At 37.0% G+C, this 26,141-nt stretch overlaps 2 protein-coding genes across 3 annotated transcripts; one reads left to right on the top strand and one right to left on the bottom strand.

The window, feature by feature from the left end:
- Positions 1 to 56: 56 nt before the first annotated feature.
- Positions 57 to 21,683, bottom strand: LOC142642616 (uncharacterized). 2 transcript variants are annotated; one of them, XM_075817011.1, is made up of 16 exons: positions 21,161 to 21,683; positions 15,823 to 20,809; positions 15,534 to 15,722; positions 12,793 to 12,907; positions 11,169 to 12,225; positions 8,235 to 8,682; positions 7,772 to 7,825; positions 4,812 to 7,677; positions 4,593 to 4,706; positions 4,301 to 4,431; positions 2,811 to 2,903; positions 2,315 to 2,584; positions 1,888 to 2,206; positions 1,558 to 1,788; positions 1,121 to 1,196; positions 57 to 1,041 (listed from the first exon to the last, which is right to left on the bottom strand). In XM_075817011.1, the coding sequence occupies exons 1-16, from the start codon at positions 21,448 to 21,450 to the stop codon at positions 942 to 944; spliced, it is 11,340 nt and encodes a 3,779-aa protein (XP_075673126.1). In that variant the 5' UTR covers positions 21,451 to 21,683; the 3' UTR covers positions 57 to 941. The 2 variants fall into 2 exon arrangements, with proteins under 2 accessions (XP_075673126.1, XP_075673125.1); XM_075817010.1 differs by having other exon boundaries at positions 1,558 to 2,206.
- A 2,628-nt stretch (positions 21,684 to 24,311) lies between these two features.
- Positions 24,312 to 25,580, top strand: LOC142642620 (diphthamide biosynthesis protein 3-like). Its single transcript, XM_075817015.1, has 2 exons — positions 24,312 to 24,699; positions 25,289 to 25,580. Exon 1 carries the CDS (start codon positions 24,445 to 24,447, stop codon positions 24,694 to 24,696), a length of 252 nt encoding a protein of 83 aa, XP_075673130.1. The 5' UTR covers positions 24,312 to 24,444; the 3' UTR covers positions 24,697 to 24,699; positions 25,289 to 25,580.
- The last annotated feature ends 561 nt before the right edge of the window (positions 25,581 to 26,141 follow it).

Raw genomic sequence — 26,141 nt, 5'->3', positions numbered from 1 at the left:
GACTATACAAATAATTTTATCTATTTCCACAATAATTAAATTTAAAAATGTTGTAATTTATTGACCAACTAAACCACATGTTTGAATTTAATTGAGAAACTGTAACTAAGTTTTACCAATAAATAAAACACAACACTTCTATGAATATACTAGAATTATCTTATTATATTTCAAACAAAGTTAAGGAGAAGGGGAAAAAAAGTGTAATAAGACTAGAAATCTCCGATCATGTAAACAAGAAAATATAGTTTGTCAAAGCCATTATCTAGCAGCTAAGAGCTTTGTAGCTCATTTGACACCTTAATATTTCCAACGGAGACATCTAGGATTCGAACTCCCTTCACAGTGTGGGCAGCAGTTATGCAAAGTCATCACGTCAACAAAAAGGCTTTTTACGCATTGGAAGGTCGCCAAGCAAGTCCCTTGTGATGCTGCAAAACAGAGCTCATTTAAGACTTGAGTCTGCTGTGCGAGTGACATGAGCAATCTTGCAGGGGACTTCATGATAACATGATATGTCTTGGAGAGGATTGGTGTATGTCCTATGCCTGAAGAACTCTGACCCCTTGGAAGGGAGGCTCGGGCAAAACAGAGTAGCACCATCCAAGGGAGCTCTTTGTAATTCATGGCAAATCTCTCACTGAAGATGCCCATGGCTCGCTCTCTCTGACTAAAAACAGCAGGTTCTGAAGCCAAATACTGGGCTTGCTCAAGCAATTAGGTCAAGGGGAAGCAAGAGATGTGAAGCCAAATATGGGGCTAGCTGAGGTAACATCAAAATAGGTGCAATGACTTCAATGTAGGTAGGCAAATTTTACAGACCCCAAGTGTCTGTCTTTTTGCATGTGAATAAAAAACCCCTGACATGCCTGACATTGTATCTTGAACAAGGTAATTTGAGAGATCATAGCTTGTATCTATAGCACATAGGCTCCACAAGTTCAAATCCATGGTGTCCAACCTTCGTACATGTTGCACAGATTATCTATGCTTGTGGCTTGCCTAAGTAGATAATCCACTTGCTCAGCAATACTAATATCCCTGGAAGTCCAACAAAGGTGAACTGTTAATAAGGATTATAACTTGAAACTTATTAAAGAATTCCAAAGAAAGCAGATACCTGTTGTCACCAACATCTCGACCGTCTAGTTTCATCTCAATTCGCCTCAAAACTGACAATGCATAAGCATTTTTACCTAGCAATGGCAAAAATACAAACAAGAAAGTGACGACTTGGTCCTCTTTTCCCAATTTTTTCTTAGGTAAAAATTACCACCCAACAATCACATACTGCTAAAGACTTTCAGTAAGCAGCAGAGAAAAGCCCACAGACAATGAAATGCAGAACTAATTTTATTTCCTGGGTGACTGAATGAGTGAATCTTATAAAAGAAAAAATGTCTTGCTCCAGTAATAATTTGGACATAGGGAGGGATCAGTTAAAGTTTCAACAGAGACCTTGTTTAGTTTTCCATACTATATAGATTTTACTCAGAAAAACGAGCAACAAGGAAACAAGTTATATGAATAATTTGATAGGATAAACTTGGTACTTACCCCGACCTACTCGACTACCACCATGCATATTAGGCACAGGAGCTTCACGATCTTCATCTTCAGTCTTAACTTTGTTTGATGCAAATATCTCGTCCTTAACACCAGCCTTCTCATCTGAGTTCTCATTCAAAGAATGCAAACTGTCAGATGGGACAGTTACAGATTCATTGCTTGGTGATGTCCCAACTTTGAGACATTCATTCGGCTCATTCACTACTGACTTGCCAGAACCTGTATCAACAACATTAACCTCCACATACTTGGATTCTAACTGCCCAAAATGTGAAATTTCTCGGAAGTCAGTTTGAGAAAATGGAGCAGTATTTTGACCTGTGGCACTAGACCCATGTAAAAGTTGTCCCATATCTTCAGCCAGCTTATTTAAGCAATCTGGAACAATTTCTTCAGCTGGGTCAATACAAGATTCTGAGATGCTACTGCAGATGCTATCTGGTGGAGATATCCATCCTTTATCTTGCAAAGAAAGTACAGTAACACCAAGAAAATTCTCAGTGCTTCCACTGTCAGATATGGAGAGGCTTCCACCCTCCTTGTCAGCAAATTCAGTAGCATCTCCAGCAAGATCTGACCTCGATGAATTAATTCCCTGCGATTTTACTTCCTGGCTCTCTCCTAGTCCTTCAAGAGCCTGTCCGAGAGAGAGAATATATTCACATTCATTAATCTTGCTATTCTCAAGATATATAGTAATAATAACGTATAGCCCACATGATTAATCTAAAAAAGGTTACAATACTTTGTGAAGATTGCCAGCATGTAGACTTGCAGTTCGCGCAAGCCTGGTCAACATGGAATAGAGTCCCTTTACAGAAGATGTAAGTGATGGTACCAAGGGCTTAAAGGTCTGACAAGCCTCCCTAATTCTTAAAAGGTAAGACTGGTATATGGCCTGTCCATGAATGGGAGGTATCTCTTTACTGGTCTCCTGTTCCCTAAACATAGCACCAGTCATTGCAGCTACATCTATAGACAGCACCGCTTCAAGTGGAAGAAGGATTGCATTTGCCTGCACAGGAAATAAGAAAATCAAAATATATTGTTGACTTGAAACCAGACCTAGATCCGCAAAGCTCCTAATAAGATATATTAAATTTGGTGATATCTGGAAAGTGAGTCGCATGTAACAACCCATTTACTTACAAAAGCACGAAATTAGTGACAATACAAACTAACGAATTTTTTTTTTTAATTGAGAATGGTAAATTATAAACAAATTAAGAGACAAAGAAAACCTTAGAAAGATCTTCCATAAGAGAGTGGTGTACTGCAGCAGACTCCTTTCCCAGACTATGAACATCCTGGAGATCGTCTGTTATAGCAAGGACCTAAAAAGTAAGAAGCATTAGTGACATACAAAAAGCAAGAAGAGAAAAATGTTGGGAATCTTTGAATTACAATTCATAACTGGCCCTGAAAAATCAAATATTGCAAAAGAATAGGAAAGAAACATAATAGAACAGATAAAAGGGCCAATAAGAAAAATGACTGATGTGCCAAGAGCCTTGTAGCTCAACTAATTGGTAGCTTTTGGTGTTTCCAACGGAGACATCTAAGGTTCAAATCCCCTCTCTCATTGTAACTATTGAGTTATCAAGAAAACATAAAATAAAACAACAAGAAAAAGAGGAACAATTTTTCCGTCAAATCATTTAACTCCTAAAAGCTAATAGAATGATACTATAATTTAAAGCATCCATAAAAAATGAAATTCTTAATTACAAATTTGGATATATTCATTTAATCATTAGACTTTTTTTTATATTAGAAGTTAAATTATGGGTTGAGGTAGAAAAATTAGTAGGGTCTGCCAGATATCCATGCTTTATCAAAACTAAAATATAATCATTCTTCTAGTTCACTGTTTTATTAAAACAAAAATTTCTTTGGTGCATATCTTTGTTCCTTTGTTTTAAACTTGATAACCTAAAATTTTTCTAATGAAGATAAGAACAACATGAGGAACATAGCTGGCTCAAAAATATTGGTAAGCTATCAATATCAGACTAAGGATATTAGATGAATCAGATTACTTTATGATTTTGCTGGATCACATGAATAAATTGCATTTTTTACCTTTAATTAAAGTTGAACCAGAGTACATCTATGCCCCCACACTCCAAGGGGTGGGGGAGGGGGGGAGGTATGAATAAAGTAAGGAAAAGTACATAAACAGTGAGACATAATTTTCAATACAGGCACTTAATGTTAGGCCAACCACTGAAAAAGCAATAAGCCTACAAAGCTTATCAGTAAACTCGTCTTCCCCTTTTGACATGTTGCCAATTTCAGAATGGTTAATGATATAATTTTTTATTACACGAAGTAATTAGTAAATGAAAATATTAATCATAATAAACTTAGCAATCCCAGGTCAGGGATATATTAAGCTACTTGATGGTAAAAGACTCTGCTCTGAAGGACATGATTCACTCATCACCCTTTTAGAAAGTTACTGTGAAAATCAGGCCTAAAACAGTTCAGAAAACCCAAAAACTGCCATATGTCATTATGTCTGAGGAAAGCTATAAACCACAACTTCAGGAGGCCCAATTTCATATGCTCATGCATCCATTGATGTGGGAGAACATATCTATAGCAGCATATCCTCAATCATGTAATTCAGAATAAAAAAAGTTAAAAATCATATTCCACATGACAGTATATATAGAAATGCGGTAAAAAGAGAAAGTATTAATTGGCATCAATCATCATAAGGCCACACCTCTTCAAGCATGGAACCACATTCAGAAGTCAAAGCAGTATGGTTCTTTGAAACACGACAAAATGCAGATAATGCAACACTGGCTTCATACGCACAATCCCTCATAGCAAGAACAGTGCTATGCAGGTCACCTGTAAATGCAAGAAATCAGAATGTTTTACATAATTGGTGTAGCAGTGATGAAGGTGAGTGTGTGTGTGTGTGTGTTAAAATCAATGAATGCGTCTATGCCACATATGAGACATGCATAAATATGTTTATAATGATGTGATGTTAACATAAGCTTTGTAACCTGAAGCTGACTTTGCTTTGAGAGAGGCAATGCAGAGTTCATTAGTTGCAGAATATAAGCCATTTGAAGCAGCTTCCATGGTGCGTTGTGCAAGTTTCCACTCTTGTTCAGAACCTAACATGAGAAACAAGAAAGGATAAATTTATAACTCACATGGAACTGCAATTAATATAAAAATTAAAAATAAAAATTAACTTCTGAGGAATTTTTTAAACTCACGCGTAAAAGAATGATAATTCGCCTCCAATTTTTCGAGCGCATTCAAGTAAGCTTGCTGCCATGTCCTGCCATCCCCGCCAGTCCTATAAGGGTAAATCTCTCCTGGAAACCGGAAAATGCCATCTCTTGATGCTTCAAAATCCAATAATGACATGCAAATTTTCATAATATCTGATGCCTTTTCTTTAGTTTCCCATAGCAGTTGCCGTCGCTTCATCAGATGGTCATGGAACTCAGGAGGAATTCCTGTACTCTTGGCTGAAGCATTTCCAGTTGAACTAGAATTTGGGCCACCACAAGCCCACCCCATTGCTCTCTCAAGCTGTGCTTCTGCTGTGACAGAATTTCGTTCACAAGCCTGCAGGCCCTCCTTTGATCTAGCTATTTTTGAGACAGCAGATCGCATACTCTCCAGCAATTTAGCTCTGCTGAGATTTGAAATGATAGGGTAAAGGTTATCATCACTAGGAAGGAAGTTCTGGAATGTGACCCTAGTATTGTGGGAGGATGTCAATGTAATATCATGCATCCATTCCATCTGAACAATCTCTAGACCAGTCTTACGAAGAGCCTCTCTGAGCTCAATCACCTGCCTCTTCATAAGGGAAGCTGCTGACCTTGCTGCTCTAGCTGTTTCATGAGCATTGCAGTATTCTTCCAGCATGAGTTGAACCCTTTTCACAGCCCCAGCATCTCTTTTCGCTTGATCAAGAGCAACATCCTTTGTTGCCTCTGTTAATTGCTTCAGATGATCATTTTCTCTCTCTAACAAAGCCACTAAAGCAGGAACAACTCGTTCCTTCAGGTACTGGCCAATATGTTCCTGAAGTTGGACCTCTAGCTTTTTCTTTACAACATTGAAGAGCTGGTCAAATCCTAAATTTTGATCAACATATGAAGCTACATCATGTATGCATGAATCAAGAAAAGAATCCACAAGAACTATTTTCCAAATGAAAAAAGAATGGCTATCCAACAAGCCCCCAAACTTCCAGATATATTCAGACATTGGGTATCCAGAACTCATCAAATCCACCAAATTAGGGATGTCCTTTAAGTGAGAAGTAGCAGAAACACCAAATGAAGACAGCAATTTATCCATAGATTCCAATTCAGAGAAGGGCTTAACTAGTGTGGATAATAGCATTTTTATTGTCACATTATGCTGCTCCCTCTCCTCATCAACAGAAATTAGAGACTGGAAATGGCGTTCTGAAGAAACCAAGGCCTGTTTTATGTCAGCTTCTCTTTTTATGAGTGAAGAAGTGCGTACATCCCTCTGGCTCCAAGTTCGATGGAGTTGGTCCAGCTGTGCCCTACAAGCCTCTTCCTGGGATGCAAGCTCCTCTGCCTCCTCCCAAGAGAGATGATCCCTGCCTTTCACAGCAGCTTCTTCAAGAGCCAACTGCTGCTCAGTAATGCGGCCAACCTTAATAAAGTAGTTCTGCTCCAGTTCAACCAGAGATGCCCTCTCCATTTCAAGCTCAAGGAGTTGCTCTAGTGCCGTGTCAACAGAACCCCGAATTTGTGAGATTAACCCAAATGCATCCATGACTTCAGAATTAAATGAAACAGCAGATCTTATAACATCTGGTAGAACAACTTCAGTCATTTGCCCAAGTAGGCTCTTACAGGAATGTAAACTGGTTCCAAAGATAGAAACCCAATTTCTTTCAGAAAAATATTTTGAATGGTCTTTGTCTGCATCGATGCTAGGTATCTCCCTACTAATGATATGTCGTATTTCATTAACAAACCCTGCCAAGAGAACACATTTCTCAACTTGCTCTTCGAGCTCAGAGAAAATAGTTCTGAAATCATACTGCAATCTACTATTTACACTTCTTCCTTTTGTGGAATCCCTAAACATGTTTAATGTCCTACTTTTAATATCATTGTACAAAGAACTTAGAGCTGTATTCAAAATAGATAACACCTTCTCCTTCTTCTCTTCCAGTTCCCCTCGCAATCTTGCATCCCTTGTCCCATCATATTTAGATTGTCCTGATTGAATAGAAGACATGGAATCTTCTTTCCTTACCAGACCAGCAGATTGCATGTATCTCATAAAAGCAGACAGAACCCGATCCTTAGCTTTAGATTCAGTTTCTGAGCCAATAGAGTTGACTAACTCGGCACACTCTTCTTCAACTTTCTCTATCTCTACTGCATACTTCTCCACTTTAAGGCACAAATCGCCATGACTGTTTCTGACAGAATCAGGATTATCCCCATTTACTTTCTCCATAAGTTCTGAAGCCTGTCTTAGGGCAAGAGAGAGGATGTCAGAGGATAGCGCATTAACTGCAAGTTGCAGAACTTGTGCCCAGCCATGCACCGCACTAGTTGAAAGGTAATTTAGGGGGAGGATTCTTTGCAAAGCCAAAGAATATGCTTGGAGTGCAGTTCTGGCAGAAGAGAGTCCATCATCTAACTCAGCTATGAGCTGAAAAACTTCCCTATCTATATCATGACATTGTACTTGTGTGGGCTCAGGAACAATAGTTAATGGAACCCCTGCCACCAGAACAGCAGATGTAAGAGAAAAATCTTCTTCCATGCCACTCAGATTTATGGAAACATTTATTTCTGTAATCAAATTGCTGCGTAAAGCATCAATGATCCTTCCATGCTGCTCCATCCAAGTTGCTGCCTCTTGAGCTTTTTCAGCAACCACAGCCTTTGATTGGGCGAATTCTCGAGCCTTACTTTCAAAGGATGCACGAGTATTTTCTGAATTTATAGTTGCATCAGAAACAATTGACTTTGCCGACGTCTCATGCAGAATAAGCTTAGATCTCTCTTGATCCGCTTGAGAAAAAAGAGCAGAGACGCTCTCATATCGTTTTAGAACATCACCAAATCTCTGGTACACAAATCATCAAAGTCAAAATAAAATAAAATAAAAGGCTCAAAGGTTGTAAGCAGCCAAAATTTATTGGTTTTATAAGTGCTCATACCTCAAGAGAAGATTCAATGGCTGGTAGGGTGGCCAATAAAAGATCATGATGTTCCTGGTCACAATTGAAGAACAATAAGAAATTTTGAAGTTCCAGATAAAGATATGACTGACAGAATACTAAACATGTCGCATGCAAAGTGATAAATACCACATTTGCTGTTATCAAAACAAATGCAGACTCTAAAACTTCATGGTAATGCACAAAATATGAATAATTCAATACAGTCTATCACAAAGACATTGCAATGAATGTGTAAGATGTGTTCCAGGCTCATCCACCCGGATTGAAAAGGAAAAAGAAAACAATGAGTACATAAAATAATGTTTACACGGTTTCTATTTTCTTTATTCAATGAATTTCATTGCTTATAAAAAAAATGTTTACACAGTTTACAAGAACATACTTTGAATTTTCTTCACACAGAGGAATATACAAGCTCCAATTTTCAAATGATACATACCTGTAAGGGAACACGAATTTCCTGCACTCGCGAGGCAAATAAACTCAAGCTGACAGCCAACTCCATGCCCTTTCTTTCTTCACCACCAATTGCTGCATCATCATGAAAATCTCCCCGAGTCCATTCTTCCAATGGATCCCAAACAAACACTTCTAGTAACATCAAGAGTATATCTTTATTCTTTCTAAGAACATCAACAACTGCTTCACAACTTGATCTAAAGGTGCCTTCTATTCCAGTCAGCCCTAAAGCTGCTTCTATTGTCTGAGTAAGGCGGAAGGGAACAATCTCTGGAACTTTTAGTCTTTGCCCTTTATCGAAACAAACATTGTAATCAATATGTACTATATCCCCTTTAGAGAAATCTATAAGAATATTATCCAAATGTCTATCCCCCAGACCCAAAATGTGGCCCACCATGCTCATGGCTGCAACACTTCCAGAATACCTAAAATTCAAAATCACAATTAATAGTTGAAATATTTCACAATTTATGATATATATAAATGAAGAAATTCAAGACCCACTGAGTGCGTGTAATTACCAATAAAAACTCTATAAAAGGAGATATTAATTATATAAAAAAATCACAGTAGAAATTATTAGTGCAGACTTTATTACCCAACTTACAAAAAATATCATACTAGTTCTCTTCCACAAGTTAGCCTATTAAAAACAAGGAATTTAGATGAAAATTGCTAGCTCAGTAGCCTAGAAGTACATGGGATGTCTCTGTGGTGAAGCCCAAGACATTTTTGACTTGATTGAGAGAAGGAGAGAGCAGCCATGGTTGACATTGGAATGACAATTAACCACAATCTAATGGACATAATCAGACCATTTATTAAAGATGCAACCACAAACACAAAATAATGATGTGCTCAAATGGTACAATGTCACAATAAGTCTATGTGACATCAGATGCTTTAGTGATCCACCATCCCTAATAAATTAGGTATCAAGGTGGAAATCATCTCTGAATCTGTTGTCCAACCTTGGTTATTAGATATGTAAAACTCAAGCATAGTTTATTTATTCAAATAAGATGAGGAAAAAATTGGAAATAATTATTCAGAAACCAATTGGAATATTGGATTGTGAAAAATCATAGCTAAACTTACTGACGAGTTTCCTCTACCACAGGGAGTTCAAGGCAAGAGCATTTATTTTATTTTATTTTTTTATGACATAGTCAGCAAACCCATTAAGGTTTGCTTGATTAATACCCAAAAGAAGAAATATTGCAAGCATTTGATGTACAGATCTTTGAAGACTTCAAGAAGGCATTCTTCAAACCCAATATTGAATTATGAAGAGAGGATGATCTGGACCATCATTTAAACCACAGGCAGAAGGTAAATGTGGGAGCCAATGAAAAGGGAATTGAGAAAAATGCTTTTCTCCTTGTTATCTCTAGTTATTTTCTCTAATGGGAAAACAAAATCCAGCATGACATAGGACCAAATGTGTTACTCCAAGAGGACCATTGGAGTTCTATTTCTTTCTTTTTCCCCCAATTATGTTCCTCATCTCTCCTGATATCAGTAAGGTCTATATTTCAAGCCAAGATGTTCATCGAATGGATTCCTTTATCTCCAAATGGCTACAATCATTTATTGTAAGAATCGGGATTGTACTTTTGAACAAAAAGTTCAGGATCAGGATCATGAACTCCAATCAATAAACTGTAGGAATTTATTGGAAGAAAAAATAACTGATAATTACAAATAAAAAAGACCATGCATAAATTGATGTTATGCAGGTACGTATTCATATGTAAATAACATATATGTCAATTTAGACCATGCATAAGCATATCAGCACGTTTGGATTTACTCACAATGACTATTATTTACTGGAAATTGTGTAATTAATATAGACCATGCATCAATGACATGTTATTTACTGATAGATTACACAAGTTACAGGTACATGTGTCAATATTATTTACTCACGGTACCTATGTACCTGTAATAAATAAATTATTACATATGTGTGACTTAAAACCAAATTGTCACATTTGGGCTTTATTAGGCAAACTTTGGGTTTTTAATTGATTTATAAGAGGTTTCCTTTCAAGTAACCATGAGTTAGGCTTATCATTGCTTTCTGAGAAGTTTCATTTCAATTATTAATGAGCTTCCATGTCTTTCCAACATATTTACAGATTTTTGACAAGCATCTAAGACTTATTCATTTTTAGACTATGTATGAAATGATACGCTGCCAATATATAATCCTTCGGAAAATAAAAAAGATCATAATCTTTCACACAGCCAGTCTAAATGATACACTGCCAATGTAAAACATAATGGCACACCTTGTGCACATCTATATGGAAGAATCTGCATGCTTTGTGGTACTCAATGTAGGCAATGAAAAAACATATTCCATGGTAATGTGGCCATGATAAGGACGTTGAAATTGATGATTTAGCAACAAGCAAGACTGGTGTGGTATTATCTTGAATTGTATGTGTTTGTGTGTGGATTTGGATTCTGAGGTGTTGGCCCTGTTGGGTGGACGTGAGCTAAACCCCACATCAAATGTTTACTAGGCTGATCTGGGTTGTAAGAGCAATTATGTGGCGCTCCAATTGTAAGTTGTGACTGGTACTGTTGATTTAAAGCACATGCGGCCAATGCTTTCCTTGGGTCATGACAGGTATGGCGAAGTAAATGATTCAAGTTCACGATGCCAACGGCAAAAGAGGAAGGCCAAGAGAACATATGACTCAAGGCAAGGACGAATGACATGATGACCATGATTTTAGAGTATATTGCATTAAATAAAACTTCATGGCAAAAACATATTCCATCAATGGACCCCAAGTGATGGAGTTAAAGCTTTAGTTCAATTAGGTCAAGTATATAGATTTAATGAATTAAAGCTTTCGAAAAAGCAAAGGGCTTCTATGTATTCCTTGGAGGATACCTCTTCAATTTTGAGCTAAAAGCTTTGAATCCTTCACTTGCACACCATAGTTCTTGATGAAGAAGCTGTCTAGGAGCCTCCTTCATAAGATCCAGAAGAACTTTACGCTTGACTTCATGAGGCCAGTCTCTTCGTGAAATTACTCTCCTAATGCCTTTTTCTTTGAGTGCTGGTATGATTTTACCATAGAACATATCACTTGGTCGGGGAACTGGTGGAGGAACCGAATTTGTTGCATTTCCAGCACCCAGTGCCGAGAGCTGGGCCAGCTGGACACGATTTTGCCAAGACTTAAAAACACTGTATATGCTTATTACATTGTCCACCCACTGGATTAGACCAGCACGACCACTAATTGGAGTCACAGAATAATATCTAATACCAAGAGAATGACTACGAGTTGCAGGAGTTGAATGTAGAAACCCATTAATAGCTTGCAAAAGTTGCATGATTCTTGCATCAAGGCGCAGATCTTCTCTCCCCTTCAAAAGGTATGTATACTTTTGACCATCTGAACCCAGTATAACAAGCTTCTTAGGTTTGGTCTTGGTTGACAAGATTGCCACTTGTTCAGAGAAAGAAGCAATTGTAACAATTCCTTGGAGACTATTAGTGAGACCTATGTCAGATTCAGAAAGTGTGACATGCTTCTCAAGACCAGGCATTGGCACATCAGAAGATGATAAAAGAGCCAGTTGCGGAGCAACTTTCTCTAAAGAAACTGACAATTTCCTCTGGTATGATGCTAAGGATGCAGCAATATTATCAAATGGTCTCCACACATCTCCAAGTGCTGCGGCAGATGCAGGAGGAGTCTTAAAGATCACAATGGCTGACTTTATTTGTTCTTTATACTCCTCGTGGAACCATACTTCATGAGGTGTTTCAGGTTTTCGAGAAGTTGAAGCTAGACGACGTTCCAATGCAACTACAATGGGAGCCATCATGGCTGAATATTTAGCAGCATTAATCTTGTTCTTCTCGCTCTGGCTAAGAGTGACATTTTCTGCAATACGGGCAGCTTCTTCTTTCAACACATTTATGCGCCTCATTACATCTGCAAGAAAGTTTTGTGAGACATTACAGACCAATATGCTGTGTGCTTTTAGGGGGGGACAAAAAAATATTAGCTAATCAGCAGTAGGTATGAGCCAAAACCCCAAAGTCATGGGTGCTAGTAACATTTGCAATTATGAGATCATGATTTTGCAATAATTTCTGGTTGTGATGTAAGAACATGCTATGTAATAATTGATGAGTTTAAAGTATTCCCAAAAAAGAAAAACCCTAGTTAAATTAAAGAGTTAAAAAATATCCTAAAAAGAACAGATTGATGAGTTAAAACATCCCAAGGCAACCACCCTCATTAAAAGTTAAGGTCATGTTGAAAACACCCAACACAGTTGTCTGGTGCACACACCTTCAAGTTTCAACACACACATAGCAGTTCATTTTGGGTTGAATTTCACATATTAGACACCATGAGCATATTTAAGTTACATGATGCATAAATACAATAATTTTACCTTGTAAAGACTTCACTACATAGGATCATGAAAAAAAAAAATGTGTCCAAATTAAATGGCATGATGAACAACAAAAGCTCCATGTGAGGCAAGCATACCTGTGTGAAGATCCTGAAGTGTGCTGAGCCATAGTTCCTCCCAAAGAACAGTCATGTTTCCCAGCTCATTAATCATCAGTTGAACATCTTGAATCAACCTTGGATAGAGCTCTGTCTGCATGAAACAAAATTATGTTTTAATCATCTCATGATCCAGATAAACCAGGACACAATGAATTACATGAAAAAAGTATAGGATTATTAAACCCAAGATTTACAAAAATTCTTAAGTTCAAAACATAAGGCAAAATCAAATGAAAAGAAAAGATGAATAGCAATAATATATTATTGGCAAATTGATGTTAGATGGCCCACTTACACACACAAAACAGTAAATTGTATGTCATTTGGTACTTCAGATTATAAAAATAATGGGATAGAGAAATTAACAATACTTCTTTATCTTTTGAGTTGTTCCTCCATAACAGTCGCTCAAAACCTTTGGTCTTTACTCCGACTAGAGAACTAATTTTTGGGGGAGAAACTATGTGCTTTTGGGATTTGTGTGCTCCCTGGTAGAACCCCTAAGGGGCCTCAATGGATTGGACTTGAGTAGGCCTTTGAAAACCAAAAATAATAAATTATTCAAGGTGGAAATGAGAGATATTTTGTTCCACCACAGAGAATTATTTGATTTTTTCAGTTCAAAGAATTTACAATTCAAAGAATTAACACGATACACCAAGACAAAAATTTCGAGGATTTAATGATTCCTAAGAGCATATTCATCCCTTCTGTTAAAAGATCATCAATTCCTAATGAAATGGACGTAGCAATGGTTTTCTGGAACCCCAGAGTCTTTACTTGATCTAGGATGTGTTATGTACATGCCATTCCTTGCCAATATTAATTCTGTCTTATTGAAGACATTTAACATTGTAGGGATTTCCAATTCTGATTGATTAGGGGGGCTTAAGGAAATTCAACAAATTTGGAGGGGAGTTAAATCGCTACATTGTGGAAATTATTTTCAATTTGATGGAAATTAATAATGGCAGATGGCCATTTGCAATTATGAGTGAAGTTAGGGGATTGCTAAATTCTTTGGAAATAGAAAGTTCCACCTAGAGTTGCTTTCTTTTCTTGGACTGTTGCTATGGGTAGGATTCTCACTATGGATAATTTACGTAAAAGACAAATTATTGTAACAGAGTGGTGCTATATGTGTAAGAACTCTGGGGAGTCTGTGGATCACCTTCTGCTTCACTGCCCTATAGCTATGGAATTGTGGAGTATGGTTTTCAGAATGTTTGGGTTTCAGTGGGTTATGCTGCTAAGAGTTTTTGGATATGTTCTCCTCTTGGTGAGGTTGTTTTGGGCGTCATTGAAATAGAAGCATATGGGAAACGGCCCCTAATTGCATAAGAAAGAACCATTCTAGAACTAAAGATGTTTTTCCTTACTTCTCTTTTTGCTTGGCTGCCTTCATTGGGTTTTTATTCTTTTTCTTCTCTTTTAGATTTCATTGATCATTGTACTCTACACCATGATTGATGGTCTCTAGTATAAGTCTTGTATACATTTTTTTTTTCTTTCTTTCAATAAATTACGTTATTTATAAATAAATAAATAAACAAAATGTATTATGCATATATCATAAGCACTTCAAAACTAAAAGGCATGTGTGACGCAAGACCAAACCAAAACAGATGCAACAACAAAATTGAAGAACAGAAAATAAAAAGATAGATAACCTCGGGTCAGTACCAAGCAAAGAGAGAACAAACCTAGGAATCAACACCTAGGGTTGACTATAGTCAACACTAGACCATTGGAAAAAATTCCAAGAGAAATTTTATTATTAATCAAACCTGTCTCCAAAGGTACACAATAGCACACTATAGACTACTAAAACTATACCCTAATTCTAATTGACTGAGGAAAGACAAATTATTGAATTACAAAAATACCCTTGACTCAAGGAAATTTAAATAAAATACTGATAGCCTAATTAACTACCAAGACTTAAAATCCAACTGACCAATAAAAAAACAATTGACCACAAAAATTAAACAAGAATAAACTGGAATAATATTTTCTTCGTGCATCCTGCATCAATGTGAGAAGCCACATGCATGGAAAACACCACATACACAATACACCCTACCACTATTGAAAATTATATTTAGTTCTATCTTCCAATGAACTTCATCCTTCTTAAAAGCAATCCATGAACCTTAAAATGAGCACAATGTAAATGAAAAATGGTTGTTCTCCAATAAGAAACAAAAGGGCAATAATGGCTATGGCATAGGATAAAGAAGATAAAGAATTGATGAACAAGAATTTAAGAAAATTAGCACACCATAGAGTAAAGCAGCAAGTGCTTATCAAGTCAAAAAATTACCCCCAACAAACAGCTAAAATGAGATACTTGCTGAGTTCTGGAGCCACCACAAAAAACTATGACATTTTCAATGATAAAGTGACTATCATTACAAGAAAAATATATGGACAGACTGGAATCACAAACTGTGCTGTTACAAACTCTGCATTCAAACATGCCATATTATAACCTCCATGGTATAAAAAATGCACACAAAGGCACGCAACTAGTGTCAACGGTACCAATGAAAGAGGGTTGCATTAGTTATAGGTTTATTATTAGTATAAGGACAATCTTGAATGCTTTTACGCCCAATCGCCAAATGATGGATTAAAAAAATATTTACATCAGATATATTGCAATGAACCAAATGCACATATGTTTTAAGCAAATAAAGGAAAGTAAGTTTCATTACCAAACAACCCATTACGTGCTGAAGTTCCTCTGAAGGCTTCTCAGCATAAGCATTTACGTCAACTAATGTTGGGTACACTAGGGACCAAGGAGATTGTTTGGCAAGCATCACCAATAATCCCTCCAACTGCTTCCGGACCACTTGCTCAGGATGAGAACTTAAACGTGCAAATAGTTGGGGTGTTACTTCCTACAGAATAAGATTGTGATCAGAATGCCACAGTGCCACTGAATAATCTTTGACCAAAAAAGAATAAAATAAGAAAAATAACGCAGAAGCAACATCCCACCTGCCATGGCCACAAAGGAATCGTCAAAAGGGCAGGTACAAGAGTATCCTTTAACTCCACTCCATAATTGAGAAGAATATGTAGGACGTATAATATAGCCCTCAGGGTATAGCTGCCAGTTTTTTGTTTTAAAGACTCACAATCAAAGCCAGTCAACTGACCATGGCAAAGCTTAGCAGATGAAAATGACAAATACTGTATAAAAGCATGAGCCGCATGCCCAAAGAGGGACACTCTTCTTGTCCTTAAAGACAACCAAACATCGAGTAAATCATCAACTACAGATAACATGTCAGTTTCATCCAAGCCAACATTTGCACGTAAAAAGAAAAACTTCAACTGAGAAGCTATTGTAGCAGAAAGGCATTCACCACTAGAATTTTCAGCACCTGGTGCCCCAGCTGCAGCTTCAATAATATTTACTGCTTGCTGCACCAAAGCCCTTACAGGGCTGTCATTGCTTAAATTAAGTTGGGGAGAATCAATTGAAATATTCTGTTCTCTCTGTTCATCTGCAAAACCTTCTGGATTACCCTTATTCTGGAAAAGCTGCAAAATCAAAGATTTGACTCTTGCAATCTCAACTTCATTTAACTTAAATCTCTCAGGCAGAATTTCTGTAACCAGAGCAGGAGAAAACGAGCATGAGTGAAAGATTGGTTCATGTGGGTTAAAAAGAGAGTCTTTGGCTTGATTAAAACACCAAGAGGCATATGAAATCCATGACTTGCCCATAGTGGGGCAAAGATGAGTGGACAATTTCATAGCTGTACCCACAATTTCTTCAATAATAGGACCCAACTTAGGTCTAGAGGTTAGGTCCTCATTGCTACAGGAGGGTCCATCTTGGCCAAGAAAAGAGCTATCAGCCATGTCAAAATCTGCTCGCATCTTGAGAACAAAGATATCCAGATTCACACCTGAATGATCCCATCTCAGCCAATTAGCAAGCTTCAAGCAAGCCTTGGCCTTCAGAATATTATCATCAGCATTAGAAACTATAGATGCAGAAGAAACCATGAAAGGCCGCACAAATGACCAGAGATTTGTAAAAGCATCTTCAAACTTGTTTTCAGCATGCATGAGCAGGATGCCCTCATACTGCAAATTCAAGGTAAGGAAATCACTCAAACTCTCCTCAGGGTAACTCGACACATGATCTCTGAGAACACTGTTTAGACGGTTAGCCAACATTAGGTTTCCTTGTTTACGGGTCAAACTCAACAAATTCAAACAGATTTTGAGAGTAACCAGTGAAGTTGGGAAAATGGTTTGATAAACCCGGAGAAGTTTTAACCATGAATTACAATCTTGATGAACTCTACTAATCGGAGATTGCAACGATTGGACATACGAACTTAATATTGACTGAAGCTGTTTGGGCTTGTCTTGGCTGCTTTTAAGCATGTAACCTTCTTCAAAAGCAAAGATGCAGTGCAGTTGAGTAGCGTGTGCTGCTGCCTCTGCTAGATCATCAAGTGGGAGAACTGATAACATTTCCTCTAGCATTGACTTGGCCTTCTGCAATTCATGTGGAATCTTGTCTATTTTTCCCTCTTTTTGGAAGAGCATTGCCTGCAAAAGCATCTGTTCACTCCTTTGCAAGGCCAGTTTGGGATCAAGAGTCAGTTCGCTGCTACTTTTAGGTGTTAAATCAAGGCATGACCATGCTGCCGGAAAATCACCCTCATCAAAACGTGCCAAGGCATGAATTGCATTAATTTCATTGCCTGCTGTAGTTAGAGCACCAGAATAACTCCTCCCAGCATGCTTAGCACGAAGTGTTTGCAACTCTAATAGCCAGGATTCTAGAGACTTCCAATCAAAAACAGCAGTATAGCTCTCAATGATACGCGAGATAGCAAATTGGACACCGTCAGAACCCATAGTACTTAGTGATTCCTCACTCTGAAGCAAGTGAGTAAAATGAGCAGCAGCCTTTTCATATTGACCTTGAGCCTGATATACAAGGCCAGTGATCCAAATAAAAGGTCCCATTTCCCCACTTTGACTATGAGTCTGGTTTTCCTCCATGAACAAGGAAGAAAATGCCATTGAAACCCATTTTTGTAGGCCAATTAAAGCATCTGCTTCATGATTCTTACACAGAGCCAATGCCATGTTCCGTAAAACCCGCAAAATGTCTCCAGAAAATCTAGCCCTACTATTATGGAGGCTCTCGGCCAATTGGGTCCTAGATTGGTCCTTCAAAGCTGAAGCCACAAGATTCTTGAGATCCTGTAAGCGCAGAGAACAATATTGAATTATAGCATCATGGCATTGTAGTGCCAATCCAGCATTCATCATTGGTTCACATATACGAGAAAACCACTCCTCACAGACTTTTTTGTTCGCCCGAAAGAACAAGGAACTCTGGCGAGTAGCTGATGGTAATACAGCAGACCCCTCGTATGCATTATATACATTTTTCTTTAGGGCCTCAACAAAATCCAATAATAACCTCATTGGTAGCAAGTGAGCACCAGAAGACCCTATCATACTTAAGTTCCCATCAATTTGCTCACTATCAAGCTGTAGCAGGTGTGCGATGTCCAAAAGCATTCGCTCTAATGCTGCAAAAGTCTGGGTGGGCCCACCAAGGTTTGTCCTAAGGCGCATAGCAATACAAAACCTAGCCGCTTCATGTACAGCCCACCAGGCACCAGCCAGATTATTGACAGAACAAATTCTTTCAAGAATATCTTCATCCACTTTGACATCCAACCATACACCAGTGGAACCAAAGCTTCCTGCTTCCTCAGTTTGACTAAAAACAAGGTCCTTTAACCTCCGACAGTTATGAATGAGCCGTTGGATCCAAGAGGAAAGAGGCACCTTCCATCTTTGAGAAATGTAACTCAAAATGGAAACAAGTTGTTGTGAGTGAAGTTGCTGACGCAGCTGCTTCAGGGCAAACACTTGCTTCCAGTGCAAGTTAGAACTACTGCCTAACCTAAGAATACCAGGATTAGATGTGGTAGGTATCCCATAGTCGTGTAGACCACATGAATATATTGTAGTAGGAAGGACATGAGCAAAAAGCCTCACAAATGTGTATTTTATATCAGAATCTGGATCACCAAGTTTTTCTAGGACCATTTCAGCAATAGGATAAAAGTACATGGGATCCACCAGTCTTGCTTGCAGAAGCAGCTCCAAAACTAATGCAACACGCAACCTCACTTTTGGTTCCCTGTCAGACATAGCATCTAAAAGTGAGAAAACAATATTCCCAACAATACCAGCGTATTCAAATGCTTCATAGGAATAAGACTTCGTGTTTGAGTTCTCATAAGTAGCCATAATATTCTCACAAAATTTTTGTGTCCAATCTAAAGCTACCTCTTTAACTGCAAGAGGAGAAGAAACATGGAGAGCTTTAACAAGGAGTAGATTGTACTTTCTAAGATGATCAGTTATAACAGATGAAAGCCCATCCCTGTGATTGTCATCAGGGACCTTTTCAGCAGCAACATCCAAGGAAGTTTTCCCATTACTCTGATATTTTAAGGAGCACTTGCTTAATAATTCAATGGTAGTTAGTGTTTCCAATGTCTTAATAATATTGACCTGCATCTCCACAAAGGCCTGAATGCATGAGTCAAAAGGATTCAGTTTCTCAATAATAAAAGACACCAACTTCTCTGACCTCTTAAGATACAAGGTGGCAGTGTCTGGTTGGCCAACCAAACTGCCATGCCCACCTAAGGAAGCACAGGTCAACAAAACTTTCAAATCAAATTTAATCAATGCAAATAACTCATTTTTTGAATAAGATTTAGTGTCTAAAATACTATTGACCCCATCTCCATGACCCAAAGTTTTTCCCAGCATGCCCTTTAACAGCTCCAGCTCTTCACTCAATGAGGCCACTGCCTGTTGAACAACTTCATTATTTCCATGTTGAAGCAAGAAAATATAAGTGGCAGCAGAACTTCCAGTGACCAAGTGATTTGGATGCAACCGCATCTGAGATACTGGAGCATCAAATTGCAGTACCTTTTGCACAGATGATGGGAGGAGGCCAAGCTTTTGAAGAGATAATAACTGAAGATTAGTTTTTAGAACCCCATGAACTTGAAAGGAGGTGATCTTCCCTGGGCCCATCAATTGGTTAGGATGATTCATTTCTAGGCTTTGAAATAAGATGTCAACTGCAAGAGGATAAAAGGTGGAAAATCGTTCACATAATATTTCTGCCAAGAGAGTCAAACACTTCCATGAATCCCCAATCCATTTTGACCATCCAAATTTGCGTCCTACCATAGCTAAACATCCCAATAACCTTGGAAGCATTCTGCTTAAGGGTTCAGTTATTTGTTGAAGTAGATTAATTTCCAGCAAACCAGAAGCAGCAGACTGCAAAACTGTTGAGAAACAAGAAAGCAACGCAAGCAACCTTCGAAATTGTTGCGGTGTTCCAGGACTTCCATCCTGAAGCAATACATCCATGTCACCCAAGAACTTTGACAAAAGCCCCAATGAGAACTGCAAATTACCCACCCAATGCTTCTGAAACTGCAAGAAACTGTCCATAATAACACGTCTATCTGACTCTGAAAGGTCAGGTACCAATGCCCACCCAAGAAGCAGATCGACAATGTCAAGAAAATGGGGTTGAAAGCATCTACTAAACTTCGAAGAAATCAAAGTCAACACACCCAGAAGCCGGTGTAACAAACTCAAGGAGGTTCTCTCATCCTCAAGAAGTACTTGGCATGCTTTGAGAATTGGCAAAGCATATCTCTCAATTCCACCAACATCTCCAACATTAAGAAACTCCCGTAAGCTTTCCAATGCCAATTCTGTAGTCCCATCAGCACCACTGACATTGTTAAGCAACGGCAATGCCCAACCAATGAACCGCTCAACCATACTTCCAAGTATAACATGATTCTGTCTCCCATTCGAAGTTATAGGAATTGAACACACCACTGCACAAAGTGCCCCATATGCTATTGCTGCTGCTTGTCGCACTGTATATGATCTGAGCCACAAATTCCCAAAAAAAAAAAAAAATCTGAAACTGAAATTGATTTTGCTTTTGCTATATGGAAAATGAAATTCACTTGTCTCCTAAGACAAACACTTGATTAGGCAAGTAGAGTGAACCTCATTGCATTGTTTTCTCACATCAATTTCAATCATTTGTTTTGAAATTGAATTTGTTTTCTCAGAATTCAATCATTTTGCTTTCTCAGCAACCAAACAGATTATAAAACAAAATCAAAACCAATCTACTACTTCACACATAAACCACCAAACCCTATAATTACTTAAAATTCAAACTCAGTGAGAGAGAGAGAGAGAGAGAGAGAGAGAGAAGCATCAGTATTACTTGTTAGAGAGGAGCTGAGAGAAGCCCTGGGCGAGGAAAGTAGCTGAGTGAGTGACGAGCAACGAGTTCGGCGGGTAAAGAATCGCGCGGTGGAGCGAGTTGATAGCGCCGAGCCGAGCCGAGTCGTCTCCCTCTACTCCTCCGTCCGATGCTGCGGCGGTGGAGGCGGCGGCGGCGGCGGAGGAGGAGGAGGATGAGGAAGAAGAGGAAGTGGAATCGTCCTTTGGAAGCGCGACGGAGAGAAGAGCGGCCAGTTGCTGCTGTTGGTGGTGAAGCCCTTGCTGCATCATAAGTAACTGTTGATATCTCTTAACTTCTTTGTTGTTGTTATCGCTGTGGATTTGAATTTCCTTGGCTCTCTCTTTCTTTCATTGTTTTTGTGATTCTTACTAGTTGTAACTTTTTCTTGTTTTGCTCTTGCTTAACCATTATTTTTCTTTCTGCAACTGAGAAAAGATTTTCCACTCTGTTTGCCCGGGAATACAAATTCCTGGGAAAACGTACTGGAGGAGAAACTTCTTCGTTAAAGGTATGTAAAACGCCGCGTTTTGAGCAGACGATAATTTTGTTTTATTACGGCGGTTTCTTGGAGTTTTATAGGGGTGATATGTATCGAAATAAAAATAAGAGTTATGAAAAACCACCTCATTGTTTTTTTTTTTTTTTTCCCACTAAAATATATATGTAAAGTGATTTGGATTATATATGGAAATTGAATTAAAAATCTATTAGATTCTAGATTAGATACTAATTTCACTTCAAAGTTTATATCAAGTGCTTTTTTAATTGAACTATAATTTGATGATAGATGACAATTTAATTGAACTCTAATTTGATGATACAAAGTATCCTTCCAATTATTTATAATTTTGTAATACTTTAAATTTATTGCTTACTAGTCAAAAACAAAATAGTACAAGTAGTAATAAGTTATATTCTTTTTAACACAAAAGATTGAGACTATTGGAAGTTACCATTATAACTGTAGTTTTAAAAACTAGATCAAATGGAATAGTGCAATTGGATTATGAACCTTCAACATGTCATATAAAACTCATAAAAATCACTGGTTCCACTTAAATAAAAATTTAAAAAAAAATCACCATCGAACCATCTTACGGTTTTTTAACTGTTCTAGTTTTTAAAACCATGATTATAACCACTTATTCTAATTATGTAGTTTTGTTTGTATTGTAGTTTGGATTTTAAATGTGATTTGAATTTTAGGTGTTTGAAACATGTTATTTTATTCAAAAAAAATTTACAATTTTTTAAAATTTATTGGAATTAATGTGTTGAGATTAAAAGCTTTGTAGTTTAATGGTGCTGCCTAATTCAAATAGTTAACTACAATTAGTTTTTTATTTTATTTTTATAGAAACACACACACACACATATATATAGGAAAATGGAGATGAGATAAGGGAATACACTCACATGCCAACACCAAAACTACATGCGACAGTTAGTGTTGCGGAGCAAGTGATAAACCCATTTTTAATATCACACATTACCGATGTGGGAGTGCTTGAAATAATTTGATTTAACCGAATGTTTGTGTCAGTGTTAATAAACCATTTCGTTGCTTGAGCAGTAGGTTGGATTAAAAACCCCTCATACACCTACCAATTACACTATTGCTTTGAAGATATCATCAGGATTGCAATCCATAATTCTTGTGCATAATGCAACATGGATCTTCAGTTGTTAATCTCTTTATATTAAGAAGATTCAAAAAGTTAATTATGGCTTAAAAAATATCAAAAATACCTCTATCTAATTAGATAATCTTTATTCTTAAAAAAAATTTAAAAAATAGGGTTAACATTGTAATTCAAAAAAAATTCAAAACAAAAAACCTAACAGATAATTTTTTTTTTCTTAAAAATTAGCACACTCTCTATTTGAATATATCTCATACATGTACAGTTCTTTCCTAAAAACTAGCACACACTAAACTTAGCAATTTACTTATTTTCAAATTCTAAATTTTAATTTCTTAAAAATTTATTCATGTGTAATCTCACTAACTTACTTATTTTCAAATTCTAAATTATAATTTCTTGAAAATTCATTCATGTGTATTCTCACTAACTATAGATAAATTCAAATTGAAATATTACATTAAACTAAAAAAAAAAAAAAAAAAGCCTTATTGCACACTCAAAGTGCGTGTGATAAGGCTAGTAAAAAATTAATACTCACAAGCATGCAATGACATGATTAGGAGTGGCAATTCGTGTTTGTGTATCGGGTTTGTGTCGTGTCAACTCATGAGTATCCGACTATATAAGTCAACACTAACCCGATATGTTGATTAAATAGGTCAAGATTCCTCAACCCTAACTTGACCCATTTATTAAATGAGTCAGTCGTGTCGACTTATTTATCAAATTTACAAACGAATAAATATTTTTAATATAAAATTCACAAATAATCATTTAAAACTAAAGTATATTTCAATATTACAAATAATCAATCACAATATGTCAAAAAAAATAAACCACAACAACTAATAAGTTTATATACCTAGGATTTGAAGGATATATTGATAAAATGTCATTTAATTAAATGGGTCAGAAAGATCAAACGAGTTCCATGCTTGAACACTAACTCAACCAATTTATTAAACAAGTCAGTCGTGTCAACTCGAATATCGAACAAACCCATTAATCCTCAATCCATAACCTATTAATTTCATATCGTGTCTAATTTTGCCACTTCTAAACATCATGACGAGTCATATTAAAGTAAAAGATTTGCAAAGTCACATGCAAAAATTGACTCCTCCATTCAAGAGAGGATATGAGTTTCACTTGATAACATCTTTTTTATTAAAAAATATATATTTGATTTGAAAAAAACACAGATGGCAAAGTTTATAATTCTTATTTGACATATAATTTGGGTCTCAATTAACCTAACTAGTAAAATTTATTCTCCTATGCTTACAACAAAAATTAATTAATGTTTTTTTCCTTCTAAAAAAATTAGTATATTTTTTTTAATAAAATTAATGGGTGTTTTAACCTAAAGAGAAATTATCACCAAGGATTTCATAAATCATGAACCTTACTTAAAATATTATCCTATTTAAAGAATAGAAAAAAAAAAAATTGACATATAAATAATAGTCCTCATGTTAGGAAGGGTAAACCCGGAACCCTAACCGCCCTCTCAGAGTCTCGACACCAACACAGAGAGCGAGGGTTTCTCCACACAAAAAAAAAAAAAAAACACAGAGAGAGCGAGAGGGCACGCAAAGCGAAGAGAAGGAAGAAACGATGTCGTACGACGACGTAGAGATCGAGGACATGGAGTGGAACTCAGAGCTACAAGCTTACACGTATCCATGCCCTTGCGGGGACCTGTTTCAGATCACAAAGGACGAGCTCAAACTCGGCGAAGAGATCGCCCGGTGCCCTAGCTGCTCTCTCTACATCACCGTCATCTACAACCTCGATGACTTTCTCGCCGATTCCAAAACCACCAACAACAACAACAACACCCCTAACCAACCTATCGCCGTTGCTTAATAAGTAAGCGATTCTCTCACTTTTATCAAATTTTCTTATTCTTCGTGGAAGCTTTTGATTTTTCTGTGCAATTTAATTTGTGGGAAATTTGTGAATTGTTAAAACGTAATAGAAAATCAGTGTTGCTTGCCTTTGCAATTTGTAGTTTTCTAATTATTTGAATCAATCAAAACTTGCGTGCTCTGTGTTTGTTAAAAGGCCTGAGAGAGCGTGTGTGGGAATATATAGCTGAATCTTAAGAGGGTAACCTAAGAAATTGTATCTAAGTTTTGTCCATATATATGTGTGTGTGTTTGGGTTGATAAGTCACGCACCCAGGGGTCTTGAATCCACAGCCTCACCCACAATCCTATCATTTATCATTATTGGTGGAGGAAGGTGCCAGCTTATCTATAGTTCATTGGTTGGTGCAGTGTGGTGCCAGCAAAGAGGATTTTTGTGTATTAACTTGTGCCTAATCACTGCTATTACAAGTTTTGTTTGCTTGAGATTCATGATGGTTGTATTGTTGCTCAAAGTGGTAGAATGGAAGATATTTACTTTGATCATTGAAGACACATTTGCTCATGACTTCAATGCTTGTGTGTTGCAGATTGTCTGAGCTGTGGGGGTGAAAAGTGGTACAGAGAGGAATGAGGATATTCTTTCACAACTAAGTTTTGTCCGTGCTTGACGAGTCATAAGGTGTACAATTGATGAGTGAGGATTTTTGCCATTCTACCTAAGAGTTTGTTGACTGAAATTATAGCATATTTATAGAAATTCTTGTTAGTGTCATCCGCGAAAAGTTCTCTAGAATTATGATATATTTTCCTCGATCCTGGTTGTGACTGACACTTTTATACACGTAACATAATTTGTGTGATGATCTCTCAGTTGGTGTATCACAATGTGAAATCCTTGAATGGTTGAATGTCAATAATCTAGATCTAAGACCAGTGACATTAAAAAAAAAAACCCAAGTAAACCATACAAAATCAAATAAATGTCACATCTCTCACATTTTGCTAAAAATTGTTTAAAATGAGAGATGGTGCTACTATCCCTTCTATGAGAATATTATCATCCCAAATTCTCTAAGTTACAACAACTTGTTAAATGTTATGTTGAGAATGAATCTAATGTATGCAGGGGGTTTCATATCGATAGACAATACACTGGTAGCTTAATGGATTTAATGTCCATCTTGTTTATTTTAGGAAATGTGGTGAAATGTGAAAACCACAAGTCCAGCCACATGTTTTAGACAGTGATTATGTAGATGAGGCAGGAAAAAAGGTGATGGCAGAGTTCTTCTTGCGTTGCTCTCGTCCAATTAGTTCTTACAGCTACATCAATAGTAATATTATTGATTTTGTGTTAAACTTCAAAAAAAAAAAAAAAAAAAACTAATGGAAAGATATAATTCATACAACCTTAATTCAACATGATATGTAGAATACAAT

Source organism: Castanea sativa, chromosome 7 (genome assembly GCF_040712315.1).
Source record: "Castanea sativa cultivar Marrone di Chiusa Pesio chromosome 7, ASM4071231v1".
In the NCBI taxonomy this organism is placed as follows: Eukaryota; Viridiplantae; Streptophyta; class Magnoliopsida; order Fagales; family Fagaceae; genus Castanea; species Castanea sativa.
The sequence above is the reverse complement of the archived record's forward strand: the minus strand, read 5'-3'. Positions and strand labels throughout refer to the sequence as shown.

What these genes read in the sequence shown, in the direction of transcription:
- LOC142642616 (XM_075817010.1), bottom strand. Translation starts at nt 21,450, where the DNA reads ATGATGCAGCAAGGGCTTCACCACCAACAGCAGCAACTGGCCGCTCTT. An exon ending in TTTAGCTCAAAATTGAAGAG is followed by an intron (nt 8,683 to 11,168) that starts GTATCCTCCAAG and finishes TTTGAATTTTAG; the next exon opens with GTATTCTGGAAGTGTTGCAG. An exon ending in CCATTGAATCTTCTCTTGAG is followed by an intron (nt 7,678 to 7,771) that starts GTATGAGCACTT and finishes TTTGTGTACCAG; the next exon opens with AGATTTGGTGATGTTCTAAA.
- LOC142642620 (XM_075817015.1), top strand. Translation starts at nt 24,445, where the DNA reads ATGTCGTACGACGACGTAGAGATCGAGGACATGGAGTGGAACTCAGAG.